Genomic DNA, 23,350 nt, shown 5'->3' on the forward strand with positions numbered 1-23,350 from the left:
ACAGCAGAGGCCAAAGAGCCTTGTGGTACATGCACAAACATGCAGCCTGTCGGTGATGACCAGCTGAACACAAGCAGTGGTGTTAGTAACCTGAGAAGGGACTGGCCCGTTGTGATAGCAGCCAGTGTTTGTGTTACATAATGCACAGCCAACGAAGAATATGTCTATAGTATGTAGTACCAGGGGAAATCTATCTGAGCAGACAGAAAGAGGAGGAGGGTGTTGAAGCTATGGGAGCTGGAGGAAAGGACCTACAGCTGGTGTTAAGTAGGAAATAAAGCTGGCATTTAGATCAAGTGCAGAATTAAGTTTTATGTTTTTCTTTTAAAGCAAGGTCTCAGATCTTCTTAATATGAGTCTGATGATTAATATGTGCCTGAAAAGAGAGTAAGTCAGATAGTGTTGTGTAACAAGAAGAAGAATTATGATGACCAATGAAAACCTTCATTTATGGATGTGATGATTATATTTTAGTCAATTTTAATTTTGATCAATTTTAAATGCCTCCATCAGAAAGTGGCAGATATCAAGGATAAGGAAGAGAGAACATCAATATTTAAAAATAAAATGCTCTGTAACTATATGCTGTAATCCCAGTAAGATTCAGGGATCATGGATACAGCTTGTTGGCCTATTCCAATCATTCCAGCATACCTGTTGATTAAAAGAGGAATCCTATACTGTGTGTGGATTTCACTGACTCAGACAGGCTGAGAGGGTGAGAAAGAGACATGGAAGGAAAATGAGGGGGTACAAGGTGAATGACAGCTGAGGAGAGGGGAGGCAGGAGAGCGATGGGTTAATGTGGTCAGGCTGACTGACAGATTGGAAGAGGTGGGATATTAGCAGTGCTGTGCAGTAGAGAGGGGCACACGGGGAGTAGGAGGTTTGAAATGCCTTGTAGCTGGTTCGTGCGTATTTGCCAGCATAACAGGCCAGAGGCGGAGAGAGCGGGAGTCTTGGCACAAGAGTAGGAAAAGAGAGGGAGGGAGTTAAGCATGTGTCTCATGGGGAGAAACACACAGCCAATATCCTGGTCTCCAGTAAACATCTATAAGCCTCCTTTATAAAGTCAGCTGTGCTACTGCATGGAACAAGGGAGCAAAGGCAAAAATATCCACTTTGATTATCAGTCTAGCTGCAAACATTCAGTAGATCTCCAGCCTGAACAGCAGCTCCCTAACAGGAGCCTGTCAAGTTTTCAAAGAGTCTTTGATTAGATGCTGAAAAGAGCAGAGAAAACTGAGTAGAGATCATCCAACTGAGCAGAAAATGACAGTAAGTATTGCACATTATTCCTGTCCATCCAAACCTTTACATCTAGTTTTCAGATACATATTTGTGACTTTAATCAAACTCATAATGTCAACATGTGAGTGCAGGAAAAACTACTGTCAAGAAAACAGTAATATCGTGCATGTGCAGACCGTTTGCAGGTTTTCTGTAATGCCTTAATGATTTGCCTCTAGCTGATGGGATGGCATGCAGACGTTGCATGAATACACTGATGACTCTTTACTACAGCATTTCTCTTTGGCTTCAGACTGTATCATTAAGTGGTGTTTTCAACTCCCGATGCTTGACACTTCTAATGGATTTCAAATTAGTTAGTGATGAGCTACATTAAGACATTATAACACTTACTGCTTTGTGCCAAAGAGTTTTTAATTAATAATCACCTTAGTGTCTTAGGACATGGCAAGTATCAGCATACAACCAGTGTCTTAGATGCTTCTGTGTGATTAATGTGTAGGAGTCATTCAGCTAAACTGTGACCTAGATAAAATAAATGATAGTCATTTTCACTTAAGCACGCGTGGAATGAGGAGCACCAAAAGAATCTGACAATGCGATAACTTCAACTCGTGTTAACAGCTCCGGGAACAAAATCCCACTGAGGCTTAAACTCATGGAAATGTGCTTAAAAACATTTCAACATTTTGCTTTCATGCATGTGGAAGCTGTCTGAAATGTCATGTTTGAGCCTCCTTGTGATATAAAATGTTTTAGTTGCTGCAGAGCAGAGTCTGTTGTTGCACCTGCAGCATTAATCTGTGCAGTATCAATCCTCAAACGGGCCATCATTAGTCTGTTTAAAATACAGCTCATCTGCACAACGTCGTGCTCGCAGGCTGGTCAAAACCTGCTTTTTTCCAGTATTGGCTGCACATCAAGTCTATCAGTTTCCTTAAAAATGACTCAAAGCTGAAATTAATCAATTTTCCAACCATTTGGAATGATTGTAAGTGATTGGAAATGTTTTTCTGTAACAGTAATCAGGCTTATTATATCAATTCAAACCAGAAATATTGATTGGTACCAGCACAGCAAATACTACTAGGTGTTTGCAGGGACGTCACAGTTACGCAACATGTGGAAGGTCAAGAATAAAAATATGTTATCCTTCTGGAGTCTCTTTATCTTTTGCGTTAAGCTCTTGTCTTAGTTGTTCACACCCGTCCTGGTGTTATGGGCTGTGTGGTGGGGGATCTACTTCAAAGTAAATCATCATGGGTGAGACTTCATGAAGCAACGAATAACAATAGGGATGAACACTAAATCACGCTGCCAAATGTTCTGATCATCCCGATAAGACATCCTGAAATCACCAAATGTTCTGATCATCCTGATAAGACATCCTGATGTCTGGAGTGTCTATATACCCCAACATGTTCCAGTATTTTCTGACAAACATCTTAAACTTAAATAGTAAGACAATAAACTTGCATAGAATGAAAAAAAAGATTTTTACCATTGCAGCTAATGTGATGTGTGAGGTTTGAAGTCCCGAGGTCTTGTCATGCCCGAGGTTCAGGTAACACATCTGAACGTGCTCCCTCAGATTCAGACTTCATTCTCTGAAGTTATCTATCAATAACATCAACACATGCTGCTCAAGCTGCGGCTCTTATTTCATCAATTTGGATTTATGTGTGTGTGCTTTCATATGTTCCCAGGCTGCAGCAGCTCAGGAACTCGACGAGCTATGTTTCCTGTCGGCGCAATCCATGCCCAATCTGAAAGTTTCTGAACACTTTCGGATGGTGAAGCTCCTGGGAGAAGGATCCTATGGGAAAGTCATGCTGGCAGTGCACAGAAAGAGAGGTTAGTGCAAGACTCAGTTCAGCTTTTTTAACTAAACATTTTTCCACGTTTAAACTCGCTGCCTATCTGAAGTATTTGCAAAGGTGTCCCTGAGCACCTCAGACTCAGTTTTCCTTCTAGTAAAGAAACCACATGTTTTTTGTGGGGTCAGCTCTGCAGTAACGTGAGAACAGATCCTTCTTTATTCTGTTGCTCTAATGAAGAGCTTTCTTACATTCTCTCGGATAAAGTTACTGCAACTGGGGTGGGGTGGTAAGATTATTTATAAGGGAATTTTAAAGCTAATTAGATCTCATCTTGGTTTACTCTCATCAGGAACTCCTATGGCTCTGAAGTTCTTCCCTCGTCAGTCTACCTCGCTCACCTCTTTCCTGCGTGAATACAATCTGTCCCTATCTTACTGCACCCATCCGTCTCTGACACGAGCCCTGGGCATCTTCTTCTCCACGCCATCCTACTATGTGTTTGCCCAGCAAGCCGGTCTATACGGTGACCTCTACAGTGTTATAGTGTCCGAGGTCAGTTTGGCTGACGTGTGGCATGAAAGAAACTATATGTACGCCCTACTAATACAACAGAAAACATATACAGCAGCAAAACTTAATACAAATGTTATACAAGCTGATATGTTTTTGCTTCATAAACCCCAGAATCCCAATATTCCAGTCATTTTATCCAAAGAACAAAAAAACACTGCTTGCTAAAAAATCATCCAGATAATAAAACTTTATACTGGCGTTCCCATGAGAGATAAAGCTGAATCATCAGCAGTCTGCAAAGCTTATTGTGCCTGGATGCATGCTCAGCTTACAGAGACTTTTACTCATTAACCATAACCTGGCAGTACTGGCAGCTATATTTGCAAGGATTTACCTTTACAGTGCAGCTATTACAGCCTACGCAATTTATTACTTTGAACAGAATCACAGTATTGTTGTTTAAGTGTTCCTGCTGTAGTCTCCATATATTATTGTATAATATAACTGCATGTCCTCACTCACATCACCTACCCTGAATTCAGTTTCTTCTCCTTCTTAGACTATGACATATCAGCTAAAAAACACTGCAGTATTCAGTACTTTAACAAAAACCCTGAAGGTGAACAGTGACCAGTTGTGATGAATCACTGCAGGAGTCTATAGCTAAACCTTAACATTCATCTCAGCCACTCAAACTGCATCACATCACAAGATGTGCAGCAGCATGCACAGTGTTTAACTGTATTCATGAAGATTGGCATATTATTCCACAAATTTTCCTTTACTCTTTTGGGAGTTTGTACTTGTTGAGCGCTCATTTCTAAAAGTTTAAACATAAGACATGCTTGATAACAGCTTCCAGCTCACCTACTTCCCTGTTTGTGTCTCTGCCAATAACACAATGAAGCGCTGATAAGAATAAGGACAGCCCGCTCTCACTCAATGAAGAGAGAGTACATGAAGTTAAATAGGGATTTCCAAATGCGTCACCAACCAGTTAAGTGACGCAGATTTTGTTGTCTTAGTGCCAGTAACACAGTCCTCCTATCAGACTCCACTTGGCCTAATTGTCTTATAAAATATTATATAAAAATAATAATAACTGTCTGATATTGGGCCACCACTCAATCATAGTGTCTGTCTGTTTCAGGCCGGGGTGAATGAGGACTGCGTGCAGAGGGTGATGTCCCAGCTGAGCGGTGCAGTTACACACCTCCACTCTCTGGGCTTTGTCCACCGTGACATCAAACCTGAGAACATCTTCCTCTGTGACAGCTCCTGTCGCTGGGTCAAACTCGGGGACTTTGGCCTCGCCCGAGCCATCGGCACCACCGTTCGAGCTGTCTGGTACGAGTCACCCTTCTGCACGCCTGAGGTGGAACCTGCCAAGGAGGCTGAGAAGGAGATGGAGAGAAGGCGGACTGAAGGAACCGAAGAAGAGGTAGAAGACATCTGGATATCAGTAGAGCCCTGCATTGACAGCTGGGCTCTTGGTGTGCTCGTCTACTGCCTGCTAACTGGCTGCTTCCCCTGGGAGGAGAGCACTCACGATGATCGTGGCTACCGAAAATATAAGGAGTGGTTTGACCGTGAGGCCAAACGCGACGAGAAAATGCGAGATGGCGAGTGGAGGGGTGAGGAGGACGCTGATGATTACATTATTATGGAGAGAAAACAAAGAGACAATCCTCCTCCTTCACAGTTTGAGGGCCTCAGCCCATTAGTGATGACTCTGTTGAAGGAGCTACTCCACCCTGAGCCCAAACACAGAGGGACTCCAGAGGAGATCCTGAGCTATCTGGGAGGGCCGTGGCTGATGGAGACGGAGAGAGAGGAGAAGAGGAAAGCAGAGGAGGCGGAGAAGGAAGCCAGAAAAATGAGGGAGAGAGGGGGGGTAGAAGAAGAGCTGCTTAGGGAAGGAAGGGGGGAGAGATAAACTTGTCTTTGTCTTTATGAAACTGTTTCAGCGTTTTCATATTTTTATAAGTACCCTTAATACTCAAAGTGCAACTTCATTGTACATATTTCTGTTTGTGAACATTTGTAAATATGTGTGTTTGTGTGAAAATAATACAAGAAAAGTGTGATGTCTGAACAAAAAGCTGTATTATAATGCTATTAAAGACTTGTGTTGGAATGTTGGTTTACGCAAAATAAATCAGTGGTGTTGCATGTGTTATATAAGTAGCAAAGCAGAGCAGTCAGGCTGATAATAAAGAGGATTTGCAGATGATGATGGTTCAGATAAAAGCTACATTTGAAGACACTACAAAGCACCCTAGACTTTATTCTGTTTAGACAGCATTGCATACAGCACGTAGACAAGCACATCTATGGAAATTATGACATCTTGGATGTGGTGTTGAAGCAACAGGTGCAGCAGAACAGCAGGAGCACATCTAAAATTGGACTAACAATACAGTCTGACAGTGATACCAGCATGATCTTCTTTCGTGCTGGAGCGATAAAAATCACAGGCATGGTACCTATACTAGGAGAGTAAAGGATTTTAGGGCTAAAATAACCCCTTCATGCTGTTCTCAGTGATGCCCACTGTAGGTGATGTACTGACAATGAAACACACCTCATGGGAAATCTGCAAGTGGCTAGTTGGCCTCAGTATGGATTCAGGAGAGAGCTGTCCTGTATCTGTCAGAGAGAATAATTACTTGCTGAAAGATCACCTGCAAGCCTGCATACAGAACCCTCCAAAATGGATTTCACGGAATTGCTGATGGTGCCTTTGTTCGCATTTGCCATCACTCAGTCATGCTGTGATCTTAACTGTCCAGTAGTATGTAAGAAAAACACGACACAGTCCTCACCCTGCTAGATATTAAATGGTGCAAGGACTATTTAATGTGGAGCAAATGTACCATTTGGACTGGATCCCTGCTGGTAGCGAGCTGCTAATGCGCTGTGCGTGAGTGTGTGCATGCTGGTGGGGCCTGTGCTAACCCCTGCTAAGGACCACTCCAGATGGATTTATAAATAGACTTCTGGACCATCTATTTACAAACCATGCAAATCATCACCTCCCTCTGACTATCTGCACTTCACAGCCTTCCAAACGCAAAAGTCAGGCTGCCTTGGCGCCCACAGGCCTGTAGCAGCAAAATCTGATGGAACACTTTGACCCATCTTGCCCATTTACCCTCATCTCGTTTTATCTCTGGCCCTTGTGCAGATTACTTTTCCCTTTCTTCTGCCGTGCCACTTGGACCTGGTCTTTCCCTTTCATCATTGCTATTACAGTCAGATCTGTTTTCTTCACACTTGACGGCTGTCATTCCCTCACTCTCCTTACTTCTTTTTTTAATCTCGGATCACGGCCGCGTATCAGCTGTGTCACATAATACCAAATGTTTACATGAAAACATTTGTTATCTCCTATAGCAATGGTGGTTTGGGATTTACTGGTTTCTGGGAACCAAAGCTCATGTAACACTCAGATTGGGCGTTAAAGGAGGACCTCAGCCTGACAAATGGAAACACATGGTGCGGACTGCTGAGACAATCGAGTGCCAACACAAAGATGCTGATCGAGGTGCAAATCTGTTGGAGGTTCAGAAGGACAGATAGCGGGGATGATGAAAACAGGAGAAACAAGGACAGCTACACATGTGGACTACTGCTAAATTGCTGAAGCTAGCTGGAGATGCTGCTTAGTTTATTTTAACTCACGTATGTACTTCCAAGTCACATGTCATGACAGACCTTTGAACATTTGTCAAGTTGAAAGACACACTCCCACGTCCAGAAACCAAAGAAGCTAGTATTTAGATGTCAGCGCCATTGAGATTGCGTGTTACCAATATTGCATGAAGCACACTTTAGCTGGAAAGTTTAAACTCTGTAAAGGTCTACATCATCACATTTGCTGCCTTCAAGCTACCTGCTTATTTTTCATCCTTTACATTATACAGCGTTTGCCTTCTTTCTGACTCTGAGAGGACATGCATTAGTGTTTTTAAAAGTGCATTTTTACAAAGGTGAGACAGAGGGCACAGAGAAAACCAGCCTGAAAACTCCACACTATGTAACAGATATTTAGACAGATATCTGATAAAGGTTTTCACCTGTCACCAGAATGAGGTCTGCAAAAATGGACGCCGATATAAGAGTCAGATTAATTGACCAAATAAAATGTTCATATAGCCAAATGAACAAAATGTAACCCAACTTGAAAGCCAAACCCTCTGCCCATCATGGCCTAATATTTCCACTGCAACTTTTTCCCCCACCTGGCAGCATCTTACAGCTCAGCAGGTTTAATTACTTAAACAGGACTGGCAGAGGTGATTCTGGCTGACTGGGAGAACCTGAGATTATCAATTTTGAACAGCGAGAAGCATCAGTGAGCCACACTGGATCTAGTTTAGAAAACGAAGTGCTTAAGTGTGCTGCGCTGCTGGTTTTCGTGCACAGGAAACACAGCAGTACTAGAAAAAAACCAAAATCTATCAGCTGGTTGAAATCCAGAGACTGTAAGCGAGACGAAGAGCGAAGGCGAAGCATGTTGGGGTGAAAGAGAGGAGCGAGAGGGTATGCATTGCATTGCCGGCATGCCTCATGCAATGCCATACAACTAATAAACAACTAGAGTTTTTATCATGTGTTTACAGTCAGGCATGTTTTGCCTTAACCATTGCTGGTCCTTCTTGCTCAGCACCTGACCCCTTTAATCCTCTTTTTTGTCTTCATTTTAGCTTTAATTTGTAGCTCCTGCTACAGAAGTGTAGACCGAGGGGCGGTTGGATACGTTCGCAGGACTGATCATGCTTATTGGCTCCTCTCCTCGTCTCTTTTGCTTACACTGCCTCTATCTGTCAAGCTGTCATCATCCTCACCCTGTCGACCTTGTTAGGGGCACCCTGGAGTCCGTGTAGCCCCAATATGTCAAGGGAGATGATGAGTGTGTCCCTATTGAGCTGACTTGGCCCACCACAGGGTGAGAGCCAGTAAGACTTTGTAGCTTCAGGAGTATGCGTAGCAATATTTATATTGGTCAACTTCGTAGAAGCCAAAGAAGAGTCAAGTTTCACCAAAGCTGCTATAAAGGTCACAATGAAAGAAAGCTTTCAACACAATGAGACAAAGGGTCTGGAACAGTGGCCTTCATCTTACACGGATAACACAACTCTGAACGATAGCTTAGGTATGTAATGAACTGTAGTCCACAGATGACAAGTTTATATACAGTAATAAAAAAATGTCCACTCCCTGTGTAACTTGTGGTCTTCCAAGCAATTGTGATGCATCTCTTTGTTTCAAAAGAGAACAAACAGCGAGCTGCGTGAGCTGATGACAGAGTTTAAGTACTTTGGGCTTATCGGGGATGAGAAACCATCTTTGGAGCTACATGTTGCTATTTTCTTGAGAGCATTCATGATGGATTCTTACCTGTGTAATCTGTAAATACAGACAAGGTCGATCGCCTTTAACTTCAGGCAATAAATTAAATAAAGGTCATAACATGATCCATTTCTCATATAACTTTAATTAAGTTAATTGTTTTCTACATCTTGCTAGTATTGGGTTGGAACTCCTTTTGCAAGCAGAACTGCCTCAATGAAGACAGTTTGAAATGATCTGAGCTTTGTGACATTCTGTGATGTGGTCATAAAGGCATGGAGATGATCAACAACAACACTCAGTTAGGCTGTGTTTGCGCTTGGTACTAAGGAACCCACAGTGTACCAAGAAATTATTTCCAACACTATTAATACCATTGATATAAGACAGGATGGATTCATGCCTTCATGTTGTTTATCATGATCATGTTATGATCATTAATATGCAAATTGTCACGATGATTGATCATTCACCATTGATCAATGGCCACGAGAGCATCCTTACCTGAATGATTGAGCATGCGTCAAGACGATTGTCTGTCAATGGGAGGCACCACTTTCTTGTGTGCATTGCTCCATCTGCTGGCTGTACCAAGTATTGCAAAAGTCAGATTTGGAGCTCACTCTTGACTGTTAATTTGTGAAATAACTACAAACATATGCCAGGAAATAAATGGCTCATGTTTACAGCCTTCTCATTTGTCACAGGAATACAAGAGGAAATATTAAATTAAAGCTTTTTCTATCTCTTTTATCTTTGTGTGTGCTTTTTCAAGCAAATACAAAGAAAATGAGTTATTGAGCATGTCTGTAACTCCTGTGCTCAATCTACCTTTATTCAGAGAAGGATAATTGCTGATGTATGGTGATGAAACAGTGAAACACAGGGAAGTAAAAATATATAAAGATGCACTACTGTGCAAAGGTTCAGGTAGCTTTAGTTCTTATCCATCACATGGAGGCCCCCTGAACTTACTCTGCATCCTAACAGTCACAAAGACCCACCTTTAGTTTTGAGATTAATGCAGTCCAGCAGACTGTTTACCTTTACAAAGTAAAGTGAATATAGCGTGTTATCACAGCTATATAATTGGATACTAACCATCAGATATGACGACAAAGGCAGAAGATTTTATCAAATCGAGACATGAAAATAGCGAAAAGCATGAAAAGTGCCAGGGGAAGGAGGACAGGGGGAAGAGGAGGGGGAGGAGGAAGCAGAGGAGGAGAAGGAGGGTGCAGGAGAGGGAAGGAGGGGAAAAGAAGAGAAGACAAAAGATTCATAAAACTAAAGCAGTTGTGGACGACAGCAAAAGTTGTGAGTACAAGTTATGTTTCTTTTTCCACCTGATTTTTACACATTCTGTAGGAATTACACAGAAGAACATCTGCAGACTCAGGATAACTCACAGCCAAAGACATTAACTGGGTGATACATCCTTCTGATTAGATGTAAACACAAGTTAGGAGGAGAATGCCTGACTAGTTAACTTAGTCAAAAAGGCTTTGTAGACGAGTGAAGGGTTGATTGCATGCGAAGTTCAGCAGACATAAAGAGTGAAAAAACTCTCACAAACGAGCCAACAGAGACAAACAAGCAGCTAAAGCAGACAAATGCAGTGTTTTCAACTGAGTAATTGCAAATGTGTGACTCTGGGATGTATCGCTGCTGAAAGGACAAGATGTGAAAAAAAAAAACCCATCATCGAGTTCAGATTGGCTGGTGATGATTGTACAGTTGGAAAGCGGCGATATGTTCTCTGAAAATAAAGCTGGGAAAGAATGTGAGAGCGTAACAGAGGAGGGGTGGAGGGGTCCTCAAATAGGCCACACAAAAAAAACACATTCTTTTGCGAGAACTCACATCTTGGACTCCAAAGTTACTGTGACACATCAGGAGAGGAATGGTGCAGGGCGGGAGATGAGAGAGGGAAGGGGGGGAAAAGGAGGAAGGAAATCAGGCATCACTTATCTGTTTACAAGGAGTCCAATAAATACTAGAATAAATAAATGTAGGAAAAATGACATCAGGGGCTCTTGTGCGACACTGTGCTACGCATCTGTGTTTTCAGCTGATGCAAAACTCTAAGGAAAACATTACCCTGAGCTGAAATGTTGTTAGCATTTATGTAACGGGATTAAAGGAAACATAAACAGTTAAGGAATTAAAAAAAAAATCATAGTGAGGATATTGAGCAGTTCCACTCTGTGAAATCATCCCGACTCTTTTCCTCTTCGGTTTCCTGCAGCTCGTAAAGTTCACCCCTTACAAGCTGAAGGAATGGGCAGCCTCCCAGTGGTCCTGCTCCTCTGCAGTTTCCAGGGTAACGTTACCAAACAGGACACACAAATCATCTTGTTTAATTATGGTTGAGTCGCTGTGTGTTTGCTTTTATGCTGCAAACCTCTCCCCTCATGCGGTTTCTGTTCCACAGCACTCACGGTTATAGCCCAAACTCAGCCAACTGGTAAAGCCCTTTTACTTTTGATAATGATGACAGACGTCTGCTACTCTGTGAGTTTTTCTCATTTATTCTTTTTCTTTTCTTTCCTCACTTCTAGAAGCACCTGGGAACGCCATACCAACCGGTGAGTATCTCCACTTTTAGGACTTTTGTGATTTACACAATATCAACATGACATGTGTCTCCGCTGTTATCTCTCTGCAGAATGTAGGGAGGAGACGTATCCTTGCACCAGGATGTACTCAGTTCACAAGCCCATCAAGAGATGTATTGGTAGTCTTTGTCTCTACAGGTGATCTGCAAATCCTCTACAACAACACACTTTTAATTAGTCTTTTTTCCAGAAAAAGGACTTACTTATTTTTAAAAACTGAGCAGTAAAGGTCTTACTTTTTCTTCAGTGTTTTAACGACAGGTGGTGAAAGAAAACAAGGAAATGGTCTTGAGCAACAGTTCTCCAGGCTTTTCTTTGGACATTTTGGCTGTTTTTTCACACATTTTCAGTCCAGTCCTTGCACCTGATCATTTTTAGAGGACTTTTATTTTTTGGTTGTTAAGCCACTTAACACCGACCCATGAGTCATTCGATCATAAAAAGGCACCTGACTCAAGGGATGAACCACTATTGTGTCTAAACATAACAGACAGCTCAGCAAAGAAGCAGCTTTAAATTGCATCTTTAGTCACTTTGTTACCAGCAGCCTGTCACGAAAACACATAATTTGTTGCCATTTCTGTAATTTAATCTATGCCAAACATAACATCGGCATAAAATAGTATTTTTGCACCGACAGGGTGATTCCCAAAGAGGTATTCCCTGAAGATGACAGCTTCATCTTTGCATCAGTACAAGTAGTAAAGCGAAGAGCTTTGAATGTCCTTCAAGAAGCCTGGAAAACTACTACTGAAGACTACTTAAATGATATGTTAACAGACACAGCTAGAAGTATAAATTACTACAAATAGCGTCCTTAATTATTAGCACAATATTTGTGTAACAGTATTGAGCTCACAAGACTTTCATTACTGAACAGTTACCCTGTCAGCCTGTATCAGTATATCCATCCTCATAATGTTCATGTTTTACCCCGGTGCTCTCGCAGCCTCCCTCGTGTTTATGTGATCAACAAAGAGATCTGTGTGAGGACAGTGTGCCGTGAGGATGAGTATCTGAAAGGTGAATTAGTCTTAATGTATACACAGGTGACAAATTAAAGGAAAAGACAACACTGGAGCAGCTTCATTGCTCCTTGGCAGTGATTCTCTAAAACAAATAACCAAAAAAATATAATTTGTTCCCTCAGTTGATGATGCCAAAGAGTGCAGTTTAACAAGTTGGTACATTCATCAGCTTGATTTTGAGGGTAAAAACCAAATAAATCGCCAATAACATAATAATATATTTGCTGATGCTGTAACGCTCACCTTTATTTTATTAAAATTAAACTTGGATCTTTTGTTTAATAGATGAAGAATGATAAAAAATGACAGCAGGTAGGGCATGAACCACACCACAGCAGGTCAGAGCCACAGGATCCCTCCACTGCAGGGCTCAGGTTTCTCCTTTCATTTGTCACCTGTCCGTATAAAGTCACAGTGATCTTACAGTCCGTGAAAATACGCATACAAATAAATAACCCTTTTTCCCTTTCTTTACATTACAGCTGAATTATGCAGAGAGTTGTCTGGGTGGCCCAGACGTATCCAGAGGTCATCCAATAGCAAACGTTGTCGCAATCGTCGTGGCAACCCCCAAACCTGGGCAAACTAAGCCTGATCTTGCCTAGAATGGGCCCGTGACCACCGGGTGATGATGGTGCGACCCATGGGCGTCGTCATCGAAAACAGCCAATAAAAACACCATAAATCCGCTGTGCCACACCTGAGGGTCTCTTTCCTTTTCTTTCACGCGAGCACACACACACACACACGTGTGCTGAGTCATATCTACATATGTTTATGTATTCGTCCTTTTACTGTGTGAGTATCGAGGGTGCGTTCATTTCGTCCGTGTGTATTGGACACAGGTCATGTCTTCCATGGTTTACGATCCATTTGAGGTACTGCGGTAATGGGCCTATAGGAGCACTGAGTCACTTAATCGTATAAGAAACAAAGGAAAACAAAGACCCACTCTGTTGTGGATTGTAAGGTACACACTGACAGTTCAGTATTATGTGCACTATTGTAACCAATAAAATATAATGGAAGTTGTTCACGAGATTATTTATTTTTTTACTACTCAATTTAAAGAAGAAGAAAAAAAACAACAACCACAAAAGAAAGTTATGGCCATTAAGTGTTTTCTTTATAGTTTTCTTTGCATATTCATTTGCACACACACTTACGGTTTGAATAACAGGTAACATCTGGGAGAAATAATTTAGACAATAAACAAACACTGACAAGCATCCTTGGGGCTTTACACTCACACACACTCTGTTCTCTGATCAACATCCATTATCACACCACTTTCCACTGCACATCTGTTACAACACATGTGCGTGTGATATCATTTTTTACATAATCCATCTCTGGGTACACAACAATATCACAACAAAACACTGCATCAAACACGGACTATCTTATTTCCACGTTGCATTTGTCTGCATCACAATACCGCTGATAGCTTAACACCTTGATATGGAACTGGAGTTCACATTTAACTCATCTGTACAGCACAACACGCTGTGCTTGAGCACGACCCGATCGCCCTTGTCATAAACACTTACGGAGACAGAAACACAGAGCGATTCACTGACGAGGAGAGAGGCCGTGACCTAAATGACTCACCAGTCACAACTTTAACAGCTGTGCTGAATGAAGATGACATAACACGGACTAAATCATCTCTGCTTCCCCCCTGAGGCAAAGATAAAAGCACTTGATGCCTCTCCTTCTTTTGCTTACACCCTCTCCCATCCAGCATTCCTGCTTCCAAGTGTCCTGATTTATGGTTAAAACAATGCGCGCGGCTCCCGCGGCCCGTCCCCGGTAGAATATGTGTTTGACAGCTGCAGAACCGCAAGAGCCGAGCAGAGAGTGCTAAAGAGCACGGCCACTCTGTAAATCAGCTGCGACTTAACAGGAGTCTTTCAAGTAAAATCCTTATGCGGTAAACGTTGCAATAATCTGAAGCTAGCATGAGCCAATCGTGGCGTTCACTGCGGATTTCATGAATTACTAACTACACAGACAGATGCGACCGTCAGTCAGTGCATATAATCAGTCCCGCTGCTGGAGACTTGGAGAAACAGGACGTAGACCAACAACAATAATTACAAACCACTTACAATATATGTATATACACATTTAAAATAAATATTCTCTGTACATTTAAGTCATTCATGAACATTTCATTAGATTTCAGTAGATCATTAGATGTTGATGACAAGATTATGCCTCCCTTGATATTCCTATTGTGTATCATTAGCAAATAAAACACTGTAAGAACGGGGAAATTGGCGGAATAAACTGTTACAGGGCGAATCTAGACAAATACAGAGAGTCCAAGCAGATGTAGTGAATGATGGGGATGCAGAGCCTGCTGAATATGTCAAGTTGGCCCGCAGCTGTAGCTGTAAGCGTAATTAAGACGGTGCTGTGAGGTCAGAACAAAGTAGGAGGAATTCAAGAGAAATAAAACTACGACAGGGGCTTACCCTGCTTGGCAGGGAGAGATACGGGACCCCGTAATCGGGAAAAGAAAGTTGCAAAAAGTGCTGCATAAATTTACAGAGAAAAGGGAGAAAAAAACAGGGGGATTCTCTCCTCACTTCGGGGATGCAGAATCAAAGTCTCCCCACAGGTCAGAGCTGCCTGTCGAGGTGGGGTTGGGTGGAGCCACAGAGTTGGAGTTACTGGAGTCCAGGTCTAGCAAACACCCTGGCAGTTTGAAATCAAAGAAAAAGAGAGACGCACATCTGAAACTTTAATACACGTTATATGTTATAATCTGCAAACAAATCGTCTTTTTGAGGGATTAAAAAAGTTATCTGAATGTCAATACAAGGATTTCTCAAATAATACATCAGCTCTAAGCAATCGATAAAAATATCATTTCACCAGATAACAAAAAAATATTGTCTTACAATTTTTACTTACAGTGGTATTCGCACTATTTTCCAGTTTACCCTGGTGGTATCAGTGATGCACACGGTTTCAGTTTTATGCACTGAGCTTTCTAGATGTCGACCTCTGAAACTTCTGCCGCCACCCAAACACAATGGTGGTAAAGTATTGAAAATTTCCAATTGAAACTCAAAACTAGTGAGTCCTTTCCCACATTTACTCTGGACAAACCACACACACCGCGCCACTAACAGGACAATGATTTCAGATAGACAAGCTTTTGTAATGTTTTTCAGTGCTTTAAACACACATTCACCTCTGTTCTATACAGATGGCGGAGGAAATCTTACACAGGCATCTACAAATCTTAATACACGAAACCGAAACCGCGCGCATGATTAGATACCACTAGAAGAGTGTAGAAAACCATGACACAGTTTAGCTCTGTAAACATCTATGCTACAGAAGCTACAGGAAACAGTATTTTTTAAATGAAAGATATTTTAAAATGTATGTGTCATAATTTTGGATAATAGACCTGCGCAACACTGTACTCACTACATCAACTATGAAGACTGACTTGTGCTTCAATGGAAACAGACATGCTCAAGGAACTAATCTTCAACACCAAAAAAATAAGCCCTTCCTCTGATTCATTTCAGGCAGCGTTTTGTTTTTTTTTTCAGTTTGACTTCTGCTTTAAGCAGGTTAGATTTCATCCCCCATTGTAAATGAAAAAGCAGCGCCCAAACTCGAAGCATTAATGGGGTAATAAGGTTCACCTTCATTTGCACTATAAATCAAAAAAACTGCTTCTGACATTAATTAAAAACTGGGCTCAACCAGCAAAGTGCACAGATTCACGACCTTCACATTAACCCCTGAAATACACCTGCCGCTTGTCTGTGAGACTGTGTCTCGAGTGCGGTTTTCTGTTGCCTTTAGCACGGCTTCAAATCACAACAGGAGAGTTTCAGAAAACTGTGCATGCGGTCTATTATTTTGAAAAGTGGCCAGATTTCTATACCTGACTTCCTGCCCTCCTTATTGGCTCTGTGCAGCTTGACAGTCGTTCTATAAAAAAACTGACCCGATGCTATTTTAAGTATCGCAGACCAGAACTGCTGCGCTGCACCTGGTGGAATTGCAAGCATCATTTTGAGCGTAGTAGTGACACAGCATCAAGGCAAATGTAAGCGCTGAAGAAGCCTATGCGGTGTTTAAAAAAAATTCACAACTTGAAACTCTTTAGGACTGTGCACAGATTTGTCATGTTATAAAACTGAAACTGACAGCATTTCATTTCAACCGGGAAGTTCTATCTTGAGTAGAACTTTTAATCAGCTCCTTAAAGCCCTACTTTTCTACAGAGTAACAGCATCAGTAATTTCCATCCACATACGCTCTTCCTGTCATATGGAGTATAGCCAGCGAGTGCTCCAGCCATGCTCAGGTGACTCATTTGTTTTACTTTTGGGCTGAACATCACCAGCTGCTAGCATCTCCACTTTCGCAGCCTTCTTGAACTCAACGATCTGTTTTTGCCTCGAGTGGTGAAACAAGTTTGTTGCTTCCATTGTGCTGTGTTTGGAGTTTAGTGAAGTAGCTCCCTCTTTTACTAAATCATCATCGGAAGCTGACATGCGACTCTCGCAGTCAGACATGCCTGGGCTTGTTTTCTTATTGTGCATGCTAGGGAATGTAAACACATGGCGCCGCTCTATCGCTGATATCACGATACGACGCTTTTAGATCACGTAAAAATTTATTCCGGTATCATACTGGACGATATGATATACCGCAGCCCTAGTTCTGAATCCTCCTTTATATCTTTTCTTAACCTCATAACATTGTAAATTGAGGTGAAGATTAAACATGGGGTTGTTGTTGGACTGTTACCTACCAGAGTCACTTCCTCCTGCTGATGGTTGTGTGTTATGATTTGTTGATCTGGAAGAAGGGGGTGGAGCCAGTTTGCCCCCAGGGGGAGGCGGAAGGAGCCCAAAGCCGCCTGAACTCTGTGGACGAGACCTGTCCTTCTTTTTCGATTGCTAGATAAGATATAGATGGAAGGAAACAAAATCTGTGCATGAATGAGGGTATATCAAGTATGATTGATGCTTGTTTAAACCTAGCAGTAAATATATGCGATGCAATGCATTCGAGCTTGACAGAGACATATTTGTACAGCTTTGAAAAAGGCCTAAACACCACACTAGTACTATGAAACTCTATGAAAATAAATAATACCCCAATGTTCAGAGTAATGGTCTGTCCTTCTTTGAAGCCCAGGTCCAGCTTTGGAGTGGAGTCTGGAGCCTGAGCCTGCTTGCTAAATTCAGTTTCCTGTTTCACCCACCTGAAGAAAGCAAGGGGGGAAAGCAGTGATACAAAAATGTATCTTAGGAAACACTAAAGGAAAAAAATACACTGACAACTCAATTAGTCATGATTAGAGCTGTGTTCACAGAGCAGCTTCATACTTAAAGTGGTCCTGAAGTGCGACATTGAAGTCGAAGGCATCGCTTCGGTCTCCAAACCCAATGCCTATAAATGCAGTGCGGCCTTTGAGAAAAAAACATAAAGACAACAATCAAGTTACAGCAGTAATAACAAACAAAATAAACCCACAGGTTTCTCAGAATGACCTGCACACCGTAGCACAAACTGGGTCAAAATGTGCTGTACAGAAACAGAACTTCTGTAATGATCACTGTCCCTGCATTACTTTAAAAATGAAGACCTTTAAAATAAAAATCAGGACTGAACGAAATTTAAATTATGTAATAAAGTTTTGTCTTTGCGAAACAAATTATGGATACAGCTACTCAACAGTTCAGTAATCTCTAAAACAGACAGTATGTGATTCTATAAAGAATTATTTTAAAGGCTTTAAAAAATACCATACATTCTTTAATTTAAATTTATTAGACTTTTAAAAAACCCACATCAATCCAGATAATGTCCTTGTATCCTGTTCAAACACATTTTTTTTCCCAATATTTTATGGCTTAGCAATAATTGTTTTACCCACCGTTGTCGTCCATGATGCGCAGCACAAAGTAACGGCTTGAGTCGCTAACTGTTTCCACTGCAACTCCAGGATACTCGTCCACTGGTGCTTGGGCAAAAAGCTCCCCTGAAAAGATATGTGTTCATTATCAGCTTGGCAAAACAGTCTGAAGGTTTGATGGAAAATGCCACGAGGTAAAGGACGGATGTGAAGGAGAATAATTAAATAAGTGTGGAGCTGGTGAGAATCTGACTGCACTCACAAAAGTCTCTTAAACAATGTGACGATGACATCATTGATGTCGACTGTGTTGAAACTACAGGGCCCTGAAGATGGATTACAAAAAGCTTATTTTAGATATTCACCTATAGCTTTGTATGTTGCAATATGTTTCAGATGGTTTTAAATAAACAGGAATATATAGCCTATAAAGTCAGTAAAAATCCCGGTCATACTCAGATTAGTTGGTCATCATGTCCTCACTTACTTTAATAAAGCCCGCCTTTATTAAAGGTTTATGTGATTCAGGTCAGATGAATTCATGATAATCTTAAAGGCAGCAATACAACAACGGATATACAGTACTATGCAAACATCCTGAGTATCCCCTCATCATTTCTTTATATTATCAAAATCTGATGGTACTTCTTTGTTTTCATAATTCGATCAATTTGGACAAGTTCACCAACATCATTGGCTGAAATGCAGCCCCAAACCATGGCAGAGTCTTCTACATGTTTTGGAGATGGCTGTTGTACCTCCTCCGTACATACTGATGACTTGAACTGCAAATTTCAGGTCTTTGCTGTAGTTTTTCCTCTTAAGGACAAGGCTTTCTGTTCATCTGCTTTAGACAGTGTCTTACACCTCCCACTTTTTCTTTTTTCCTCTACTCTCATCCAGTTTACTCATTTTTAAGGATACACTACACACTAGGGCTGCCACAAACGATTATTTTGATAGTCAACTAGTCACCGATTATTTTTGCGATTAGTCGACTAATCAGATCATCATCCATTGGACGTAAAACTTATTGCACCAGCAGCATCTGCTCTTATATAACTATCATTAGCTTACAGCTTTAAGTGTTTAAGGTATGTGCTAACTAAAAATAAAGACAAGATGATAGTTTATTAAATTTTAATGAAATTTGCAGATTGTTTCGGTGAAGTTTAATAAACTCCTTGCTATCTAAAATATAACAGGACACCGGAGTAAATTCTCGAGCATCTCACACTTCTGATAATCAGTTGTCTGCTTGACGTTTATTCAGCTGTGTAAAAACTATAACTTTAATCTCAGCCAAACCGATTTACTCAGGAACAAATAAAATACTAAAGAAAGCCAAACAATAACATTGTTAAGTTATCTAAGTCAGCGGTCCCCAACCTTTTTTGCGCCACGGACTGGTTTATGCCCGACATTATTTTCACGGACCGGCCTTTAAGGTGTCGCGGATAAATACAACAAAATAAAACTAGTACCGGTACCGAAAAAAAGAAGATTTATTCATAACACACGTGAAAAGACCCAGGAAAACCGAGTTAACGATAAAAACGATAACAAAATAACGCTGAAAACCGATAAAAACCCTGAAAACCATACATTTCACACCTGAGCCTCAACTCTCCGGCCCTGTACCAAACGACTCACGGACCGGTACCGGTCCGAGGCCCGGGGGTAGGGGACCGCTGATCTAAGTGACTTATATATGTTTAACCTGAGTAGCGAAAGACAGCGGTGGGTTTGAAAACGATTTGCCAGGAGTCCGGTGTTCTCACGCGCTCTAGTGAGCCTTGCCCCCGGCTAGCTATCGAGCTAGTGGGTAACAGACTCTCCGAAAACGTCGGAGCGCTTTTTAAAATATGTGTCTTGATAAACTGAGCAGACATTTGAGGTTTACACAGCTACATTCTCGCCTGAAAATATGTTAAACGTTTATTTTGTGACCCAGAAAGAATAATAAGAGTAATATTAAAACTAACTAGCTGCCGCCATTGTTGACAACTGAGCTGGGCCACGCTATGAATTCTGGAACACAGCTTCTTCTTCTTCGGGGTTTAACGGCAGCTGGCATCCTTGTACATGCAGTGCTGCCATCTTCTGTTTCAGTCCGTTACTACACTCTTAAATCCTACTACTTATTCCTGCGTCTTTTGGGATCTTACAAAGCTTCAAACGACACGTCGACTATTAAATCAGTCGTCGATGATTTTGATAGTCGACATAATCGTGACTAGTCGACTAATCGTGGCAGCCCTACTACACACCATGCTGACATAGGCCAAATTTTTGGGAATCACCTTGCTGGTACAAAAATACTATTTTGTGCTCTCCGACGGTGTTATTTTTGGCATTTTCCGTAGATTTAACTAAAGACATGGGAACAAATTATGTGTTTTTGTGACAAAGTGCCTAAAGGTACAAATTAAACTTGGTTCTTTCCTAAGTGTTATGTGTAGACACAACACTGGTTTGTCACTTGAGTCAGGTGTCTTTTTTTATGCTTGAATGAGTCACAGGTCAATGTTAAGCAGCTTAGCAAACAAACAGAAAAAAAAAAAAAATTTCTCTGAAAATGGTCAGGTACAGGGACTGGACCGAAAATGAACCAAAAAGCAGTCAATGTCCATAAAACAAAAAAACAACAACTTTTGCATGGTACTATAACTGATTCAAGCTGTAAACCTTAAACTCACTTTGGTCATTTTAATACAGCTATGAATCTCTGGCTCTCTTTCACATTGTGTCTTATCACCATCACCCCCAGTTGGTCGCAGCAGATGGCTGCTCCAACCTGGGCCTGGTTTCTTCCAGCTAAAAGGGAGTTTTTCCTTCCCACTGTCACCAAATCTTTGCTCAAAAGGGGTTAGTTGATTGGTGGGATTTACACTGCATTATTGTAGGTACTTTACCTTATAATATAAAGCACCTTGAGGTGTTTGTTCTTGTGTTTTAGAGCTAGATAAATAAAATTGAATTGAATAATCTTGATTTTCTAAATGATTTACAGCAGTTCTGTGTCCACATTTAAAGGCTGCTATTCCAGGTTCAAAACATATCAGCAGGTTACGTTAATTCAAATTTACACAATCTGCATCACCTATTTGTTATTCTGATTGTTCTGTAGGACATTATTTGTATCCTATGCTGAAGGAGGTAGTAAATAAACCACCTTTCTTTAGGATTTAAAGAATCAGACCAGAACTTATTATTGTTGCCATGTTACGTGAATGGAAAACAAAAGGTGTATTTTACAGAAAACAAGGACATTAAGTTTCTGAAAAATGCACTGATGCAGCCTCCAGACTGCTCACTCGGCTGCAGGCTGGGTCACCTTGGAATCGATGAGTAACAGAGGGGCAGGGTGACAAACAGGAGACTATACAGTGAAGTGATTTACAGCAGCGACAGCCCGGTAAACAATGGCGCTGCCCTGTCTGCTCGTCTCTCACCAGAGACTTTGTCTTCCAATTTCACGTAGGCTACTTTGCCCCGGGCCGTCACACGCATGCGTCCCGTCCAGTCAGGAGCATCCAGCTTCCAATCAGCAGCCCTAAGACACGCACACACACAGAAGTAGATGTTGTGATGTAGATGAATTGTTGACAGTTTACTCAGACTGATGTTGACAGAGGAGGTGAATAAGCAAGACACAGGAAAGTTACTGTTATGGTTTGTCATACTCAGACACACTCATTTTCTACGTGTGCAAAATATGACTAAGACATTTCACTGAGACATGGGGATGAAATATTACATCATCACCCTTACTCACAATACATATGGTCAGCGGTTAACCAATCCTGTGTCTCATGGGACCTGAGGCACATGCTACTGTTTGGTTGGTGTAATGTCCAGTCAGAAGCAGCTGCGGCAGGTCACGCTGAAGGACCAGCCAATGAAAAATGGGGTAAACAAACCAATATCGACCTGTTTATAACATATGCATTATCTGCACAGTAAAGACATAACAATGGATTGAGGTGACCACATTGGCTATGAGCCAGGGCATCCCATGTTTAACCCCTTGACATGGAGCGACATCAAACAATGCTCAAGCGTCCTTGAGGACTCTAGCCTCTCTGCAGCCTCAGGGATGCTCTTCTGTTTGTATTTAAACGACAAACTAGCGAAATTAGGACGTGTAGCACGCTGTTCTCAGCTGATAGCTGATTTTAAGTGCCAGATCTCTCCTGATGTGTCACAGGATGAAAGCACGAACACAGACAAACCGAGAGGGATGTAGCCGATCCGATACAGTCCTTGTTAAGTGTGCTAACAGGGCCCAGTACAACCCTATGACCTTGTAAATACACACCCAAAAACAACCTGCTCATAAACTACCGCCGCCGCTACGTGAGGCTTCGTGACTAGCGGATGAGCTGGGTAGGTTGGTAGGCAGGTCGCTGAGGCAACGGCTTCTAAAGGCAGCAGCACGCGAGCTCTGGGTCAGAAACCTCCGCCATCCCTCACCTGATAGCCCGGTTAGATGTTCTCGGTGGGATTCGGTAAACGTTGACTTCAGGTTTGACACAGAGGATCGACTCATATTCGAACTGACCATCAGTCGCCATCTTGACTTTTACTCAGTCGGAGTACGCCGGTGGCGGTGATGGTGACGGTGTGGTGTGTCCGCGCCGCGTTAACGGCTATTTGACCGTAATAGACGGTGTATTTGCGCATAAGCGGGTCCCTCTGCGCCATTGCTACCGACAGGTTGCTACATTAAAGGGGTGTTACGCACACATTTTCTACGCTAGATCAAAAGGAACAAATCAAAGGATTAATAGCTCTTGGTTGTATTATGGGATTGTTTTTAAAATTTTGATATTAAGCCTTTGCTGCTTTGATTACGACCTT

At 41.7% G+C, this 23,350-nt stretch overlaps 3 protein-coding genes across 3 annotated transcripts; 2 read left to right on the top strand and 1 right to left on the bottom strand.

The window, feature by feature from the left end:
• Positions 1-984: 984 nt before the first annotated feature.
• sbk3 (SH3 domain binding kinase family, member 3) lies at positions 985-5,715 on the top strand. Its single transcript, XM_084943552.1, has 4 exons — positions 985-1,278; positions 2,958-3,105; positions 3,421-3,623; positions 4,735-5,715. Exons 1-4 carry the CDS (start codon positions 1,273-1,275, stop codon positions 5,518-5,520), a joined length of 1,143 nt encoding a protein of 380 aa, XP_084799678.1. The 5' UTR covers positions 985-1,272; the 3' UTR covers positions 5,521-5,715.
• A 4,439-nt stretch (positions 5,716-10,154) lies between these two features.
• On the top strand, positions 10,155-13,284 carry mfap5 (microfibril associated protein 5). The gene is made up of 7 exons (XM_084943554.1): positions 10,155-10,256; positions 11,188-11,262; positions 11,374-11,406; positions 11,501-11,527; positions 11,608-11,695; positions 12,507-12,580; positions 13,068-13,284. The coding sequence occupies exons 2-7, from the start codon at positions 11,220-11,222 to the stop codon at positions 13,172-13,174; spliced, it is 372 nt and encodes a 123-aa protein (XP_084799680.1). The 5' UTR covers positions 10,155-10,256; positions 11,188-11,219; the 3' UTR covers positions 13,175-13,284.
• Positions 13,285-13,689: 405 nt separating this feature from the next.
• On the bottom strand, positions 13,690-23,171 carry LOC146377857 (adaptin ear-binding coat-associated protein 1-like). The gene is made up of 7 exons (XM_084943553.1): positions 22,964-23,171; positions 21,943-22,043; positions 18,509-18,613; positions 17,958-18,039; positions 17,725-17,833; positions 17,378-17,525; positions 13,690-15,288 (listed from the first exon to the last, which is right to left on the bottom strand). Exons 1-7 carry the CDS (start codon positions 23,062-23,064, stop codon positions 15,176-15,178), a joined length of 759 nt encoding a protein of 252 aa, XP_084799679.1. The 5' UTR covers positions 23,065-23,171; the 3' UTR covers positions 13,690-15,175.
• Between the last annotated feature and the right edge of the window lie 179 nt (positions 23,172-23,350).

The sequence above is a fragment of the Perissodus microlepis genome, chromosome 11, assembly GCF_051167445.1.
Source record: "Perissodus microlepis isolate ML-2025 ecotype Zambia chromosome 11, ASM5116744v1, whole genome shotgun sequence".
Classification (NCBI taxonomy): domain Eukaryota; kingdom Metazoa; phylum Chordata; class Actinopteri; order Cichliformes; family Cichlidae; genus Perissodus; species Perissodus microlepis.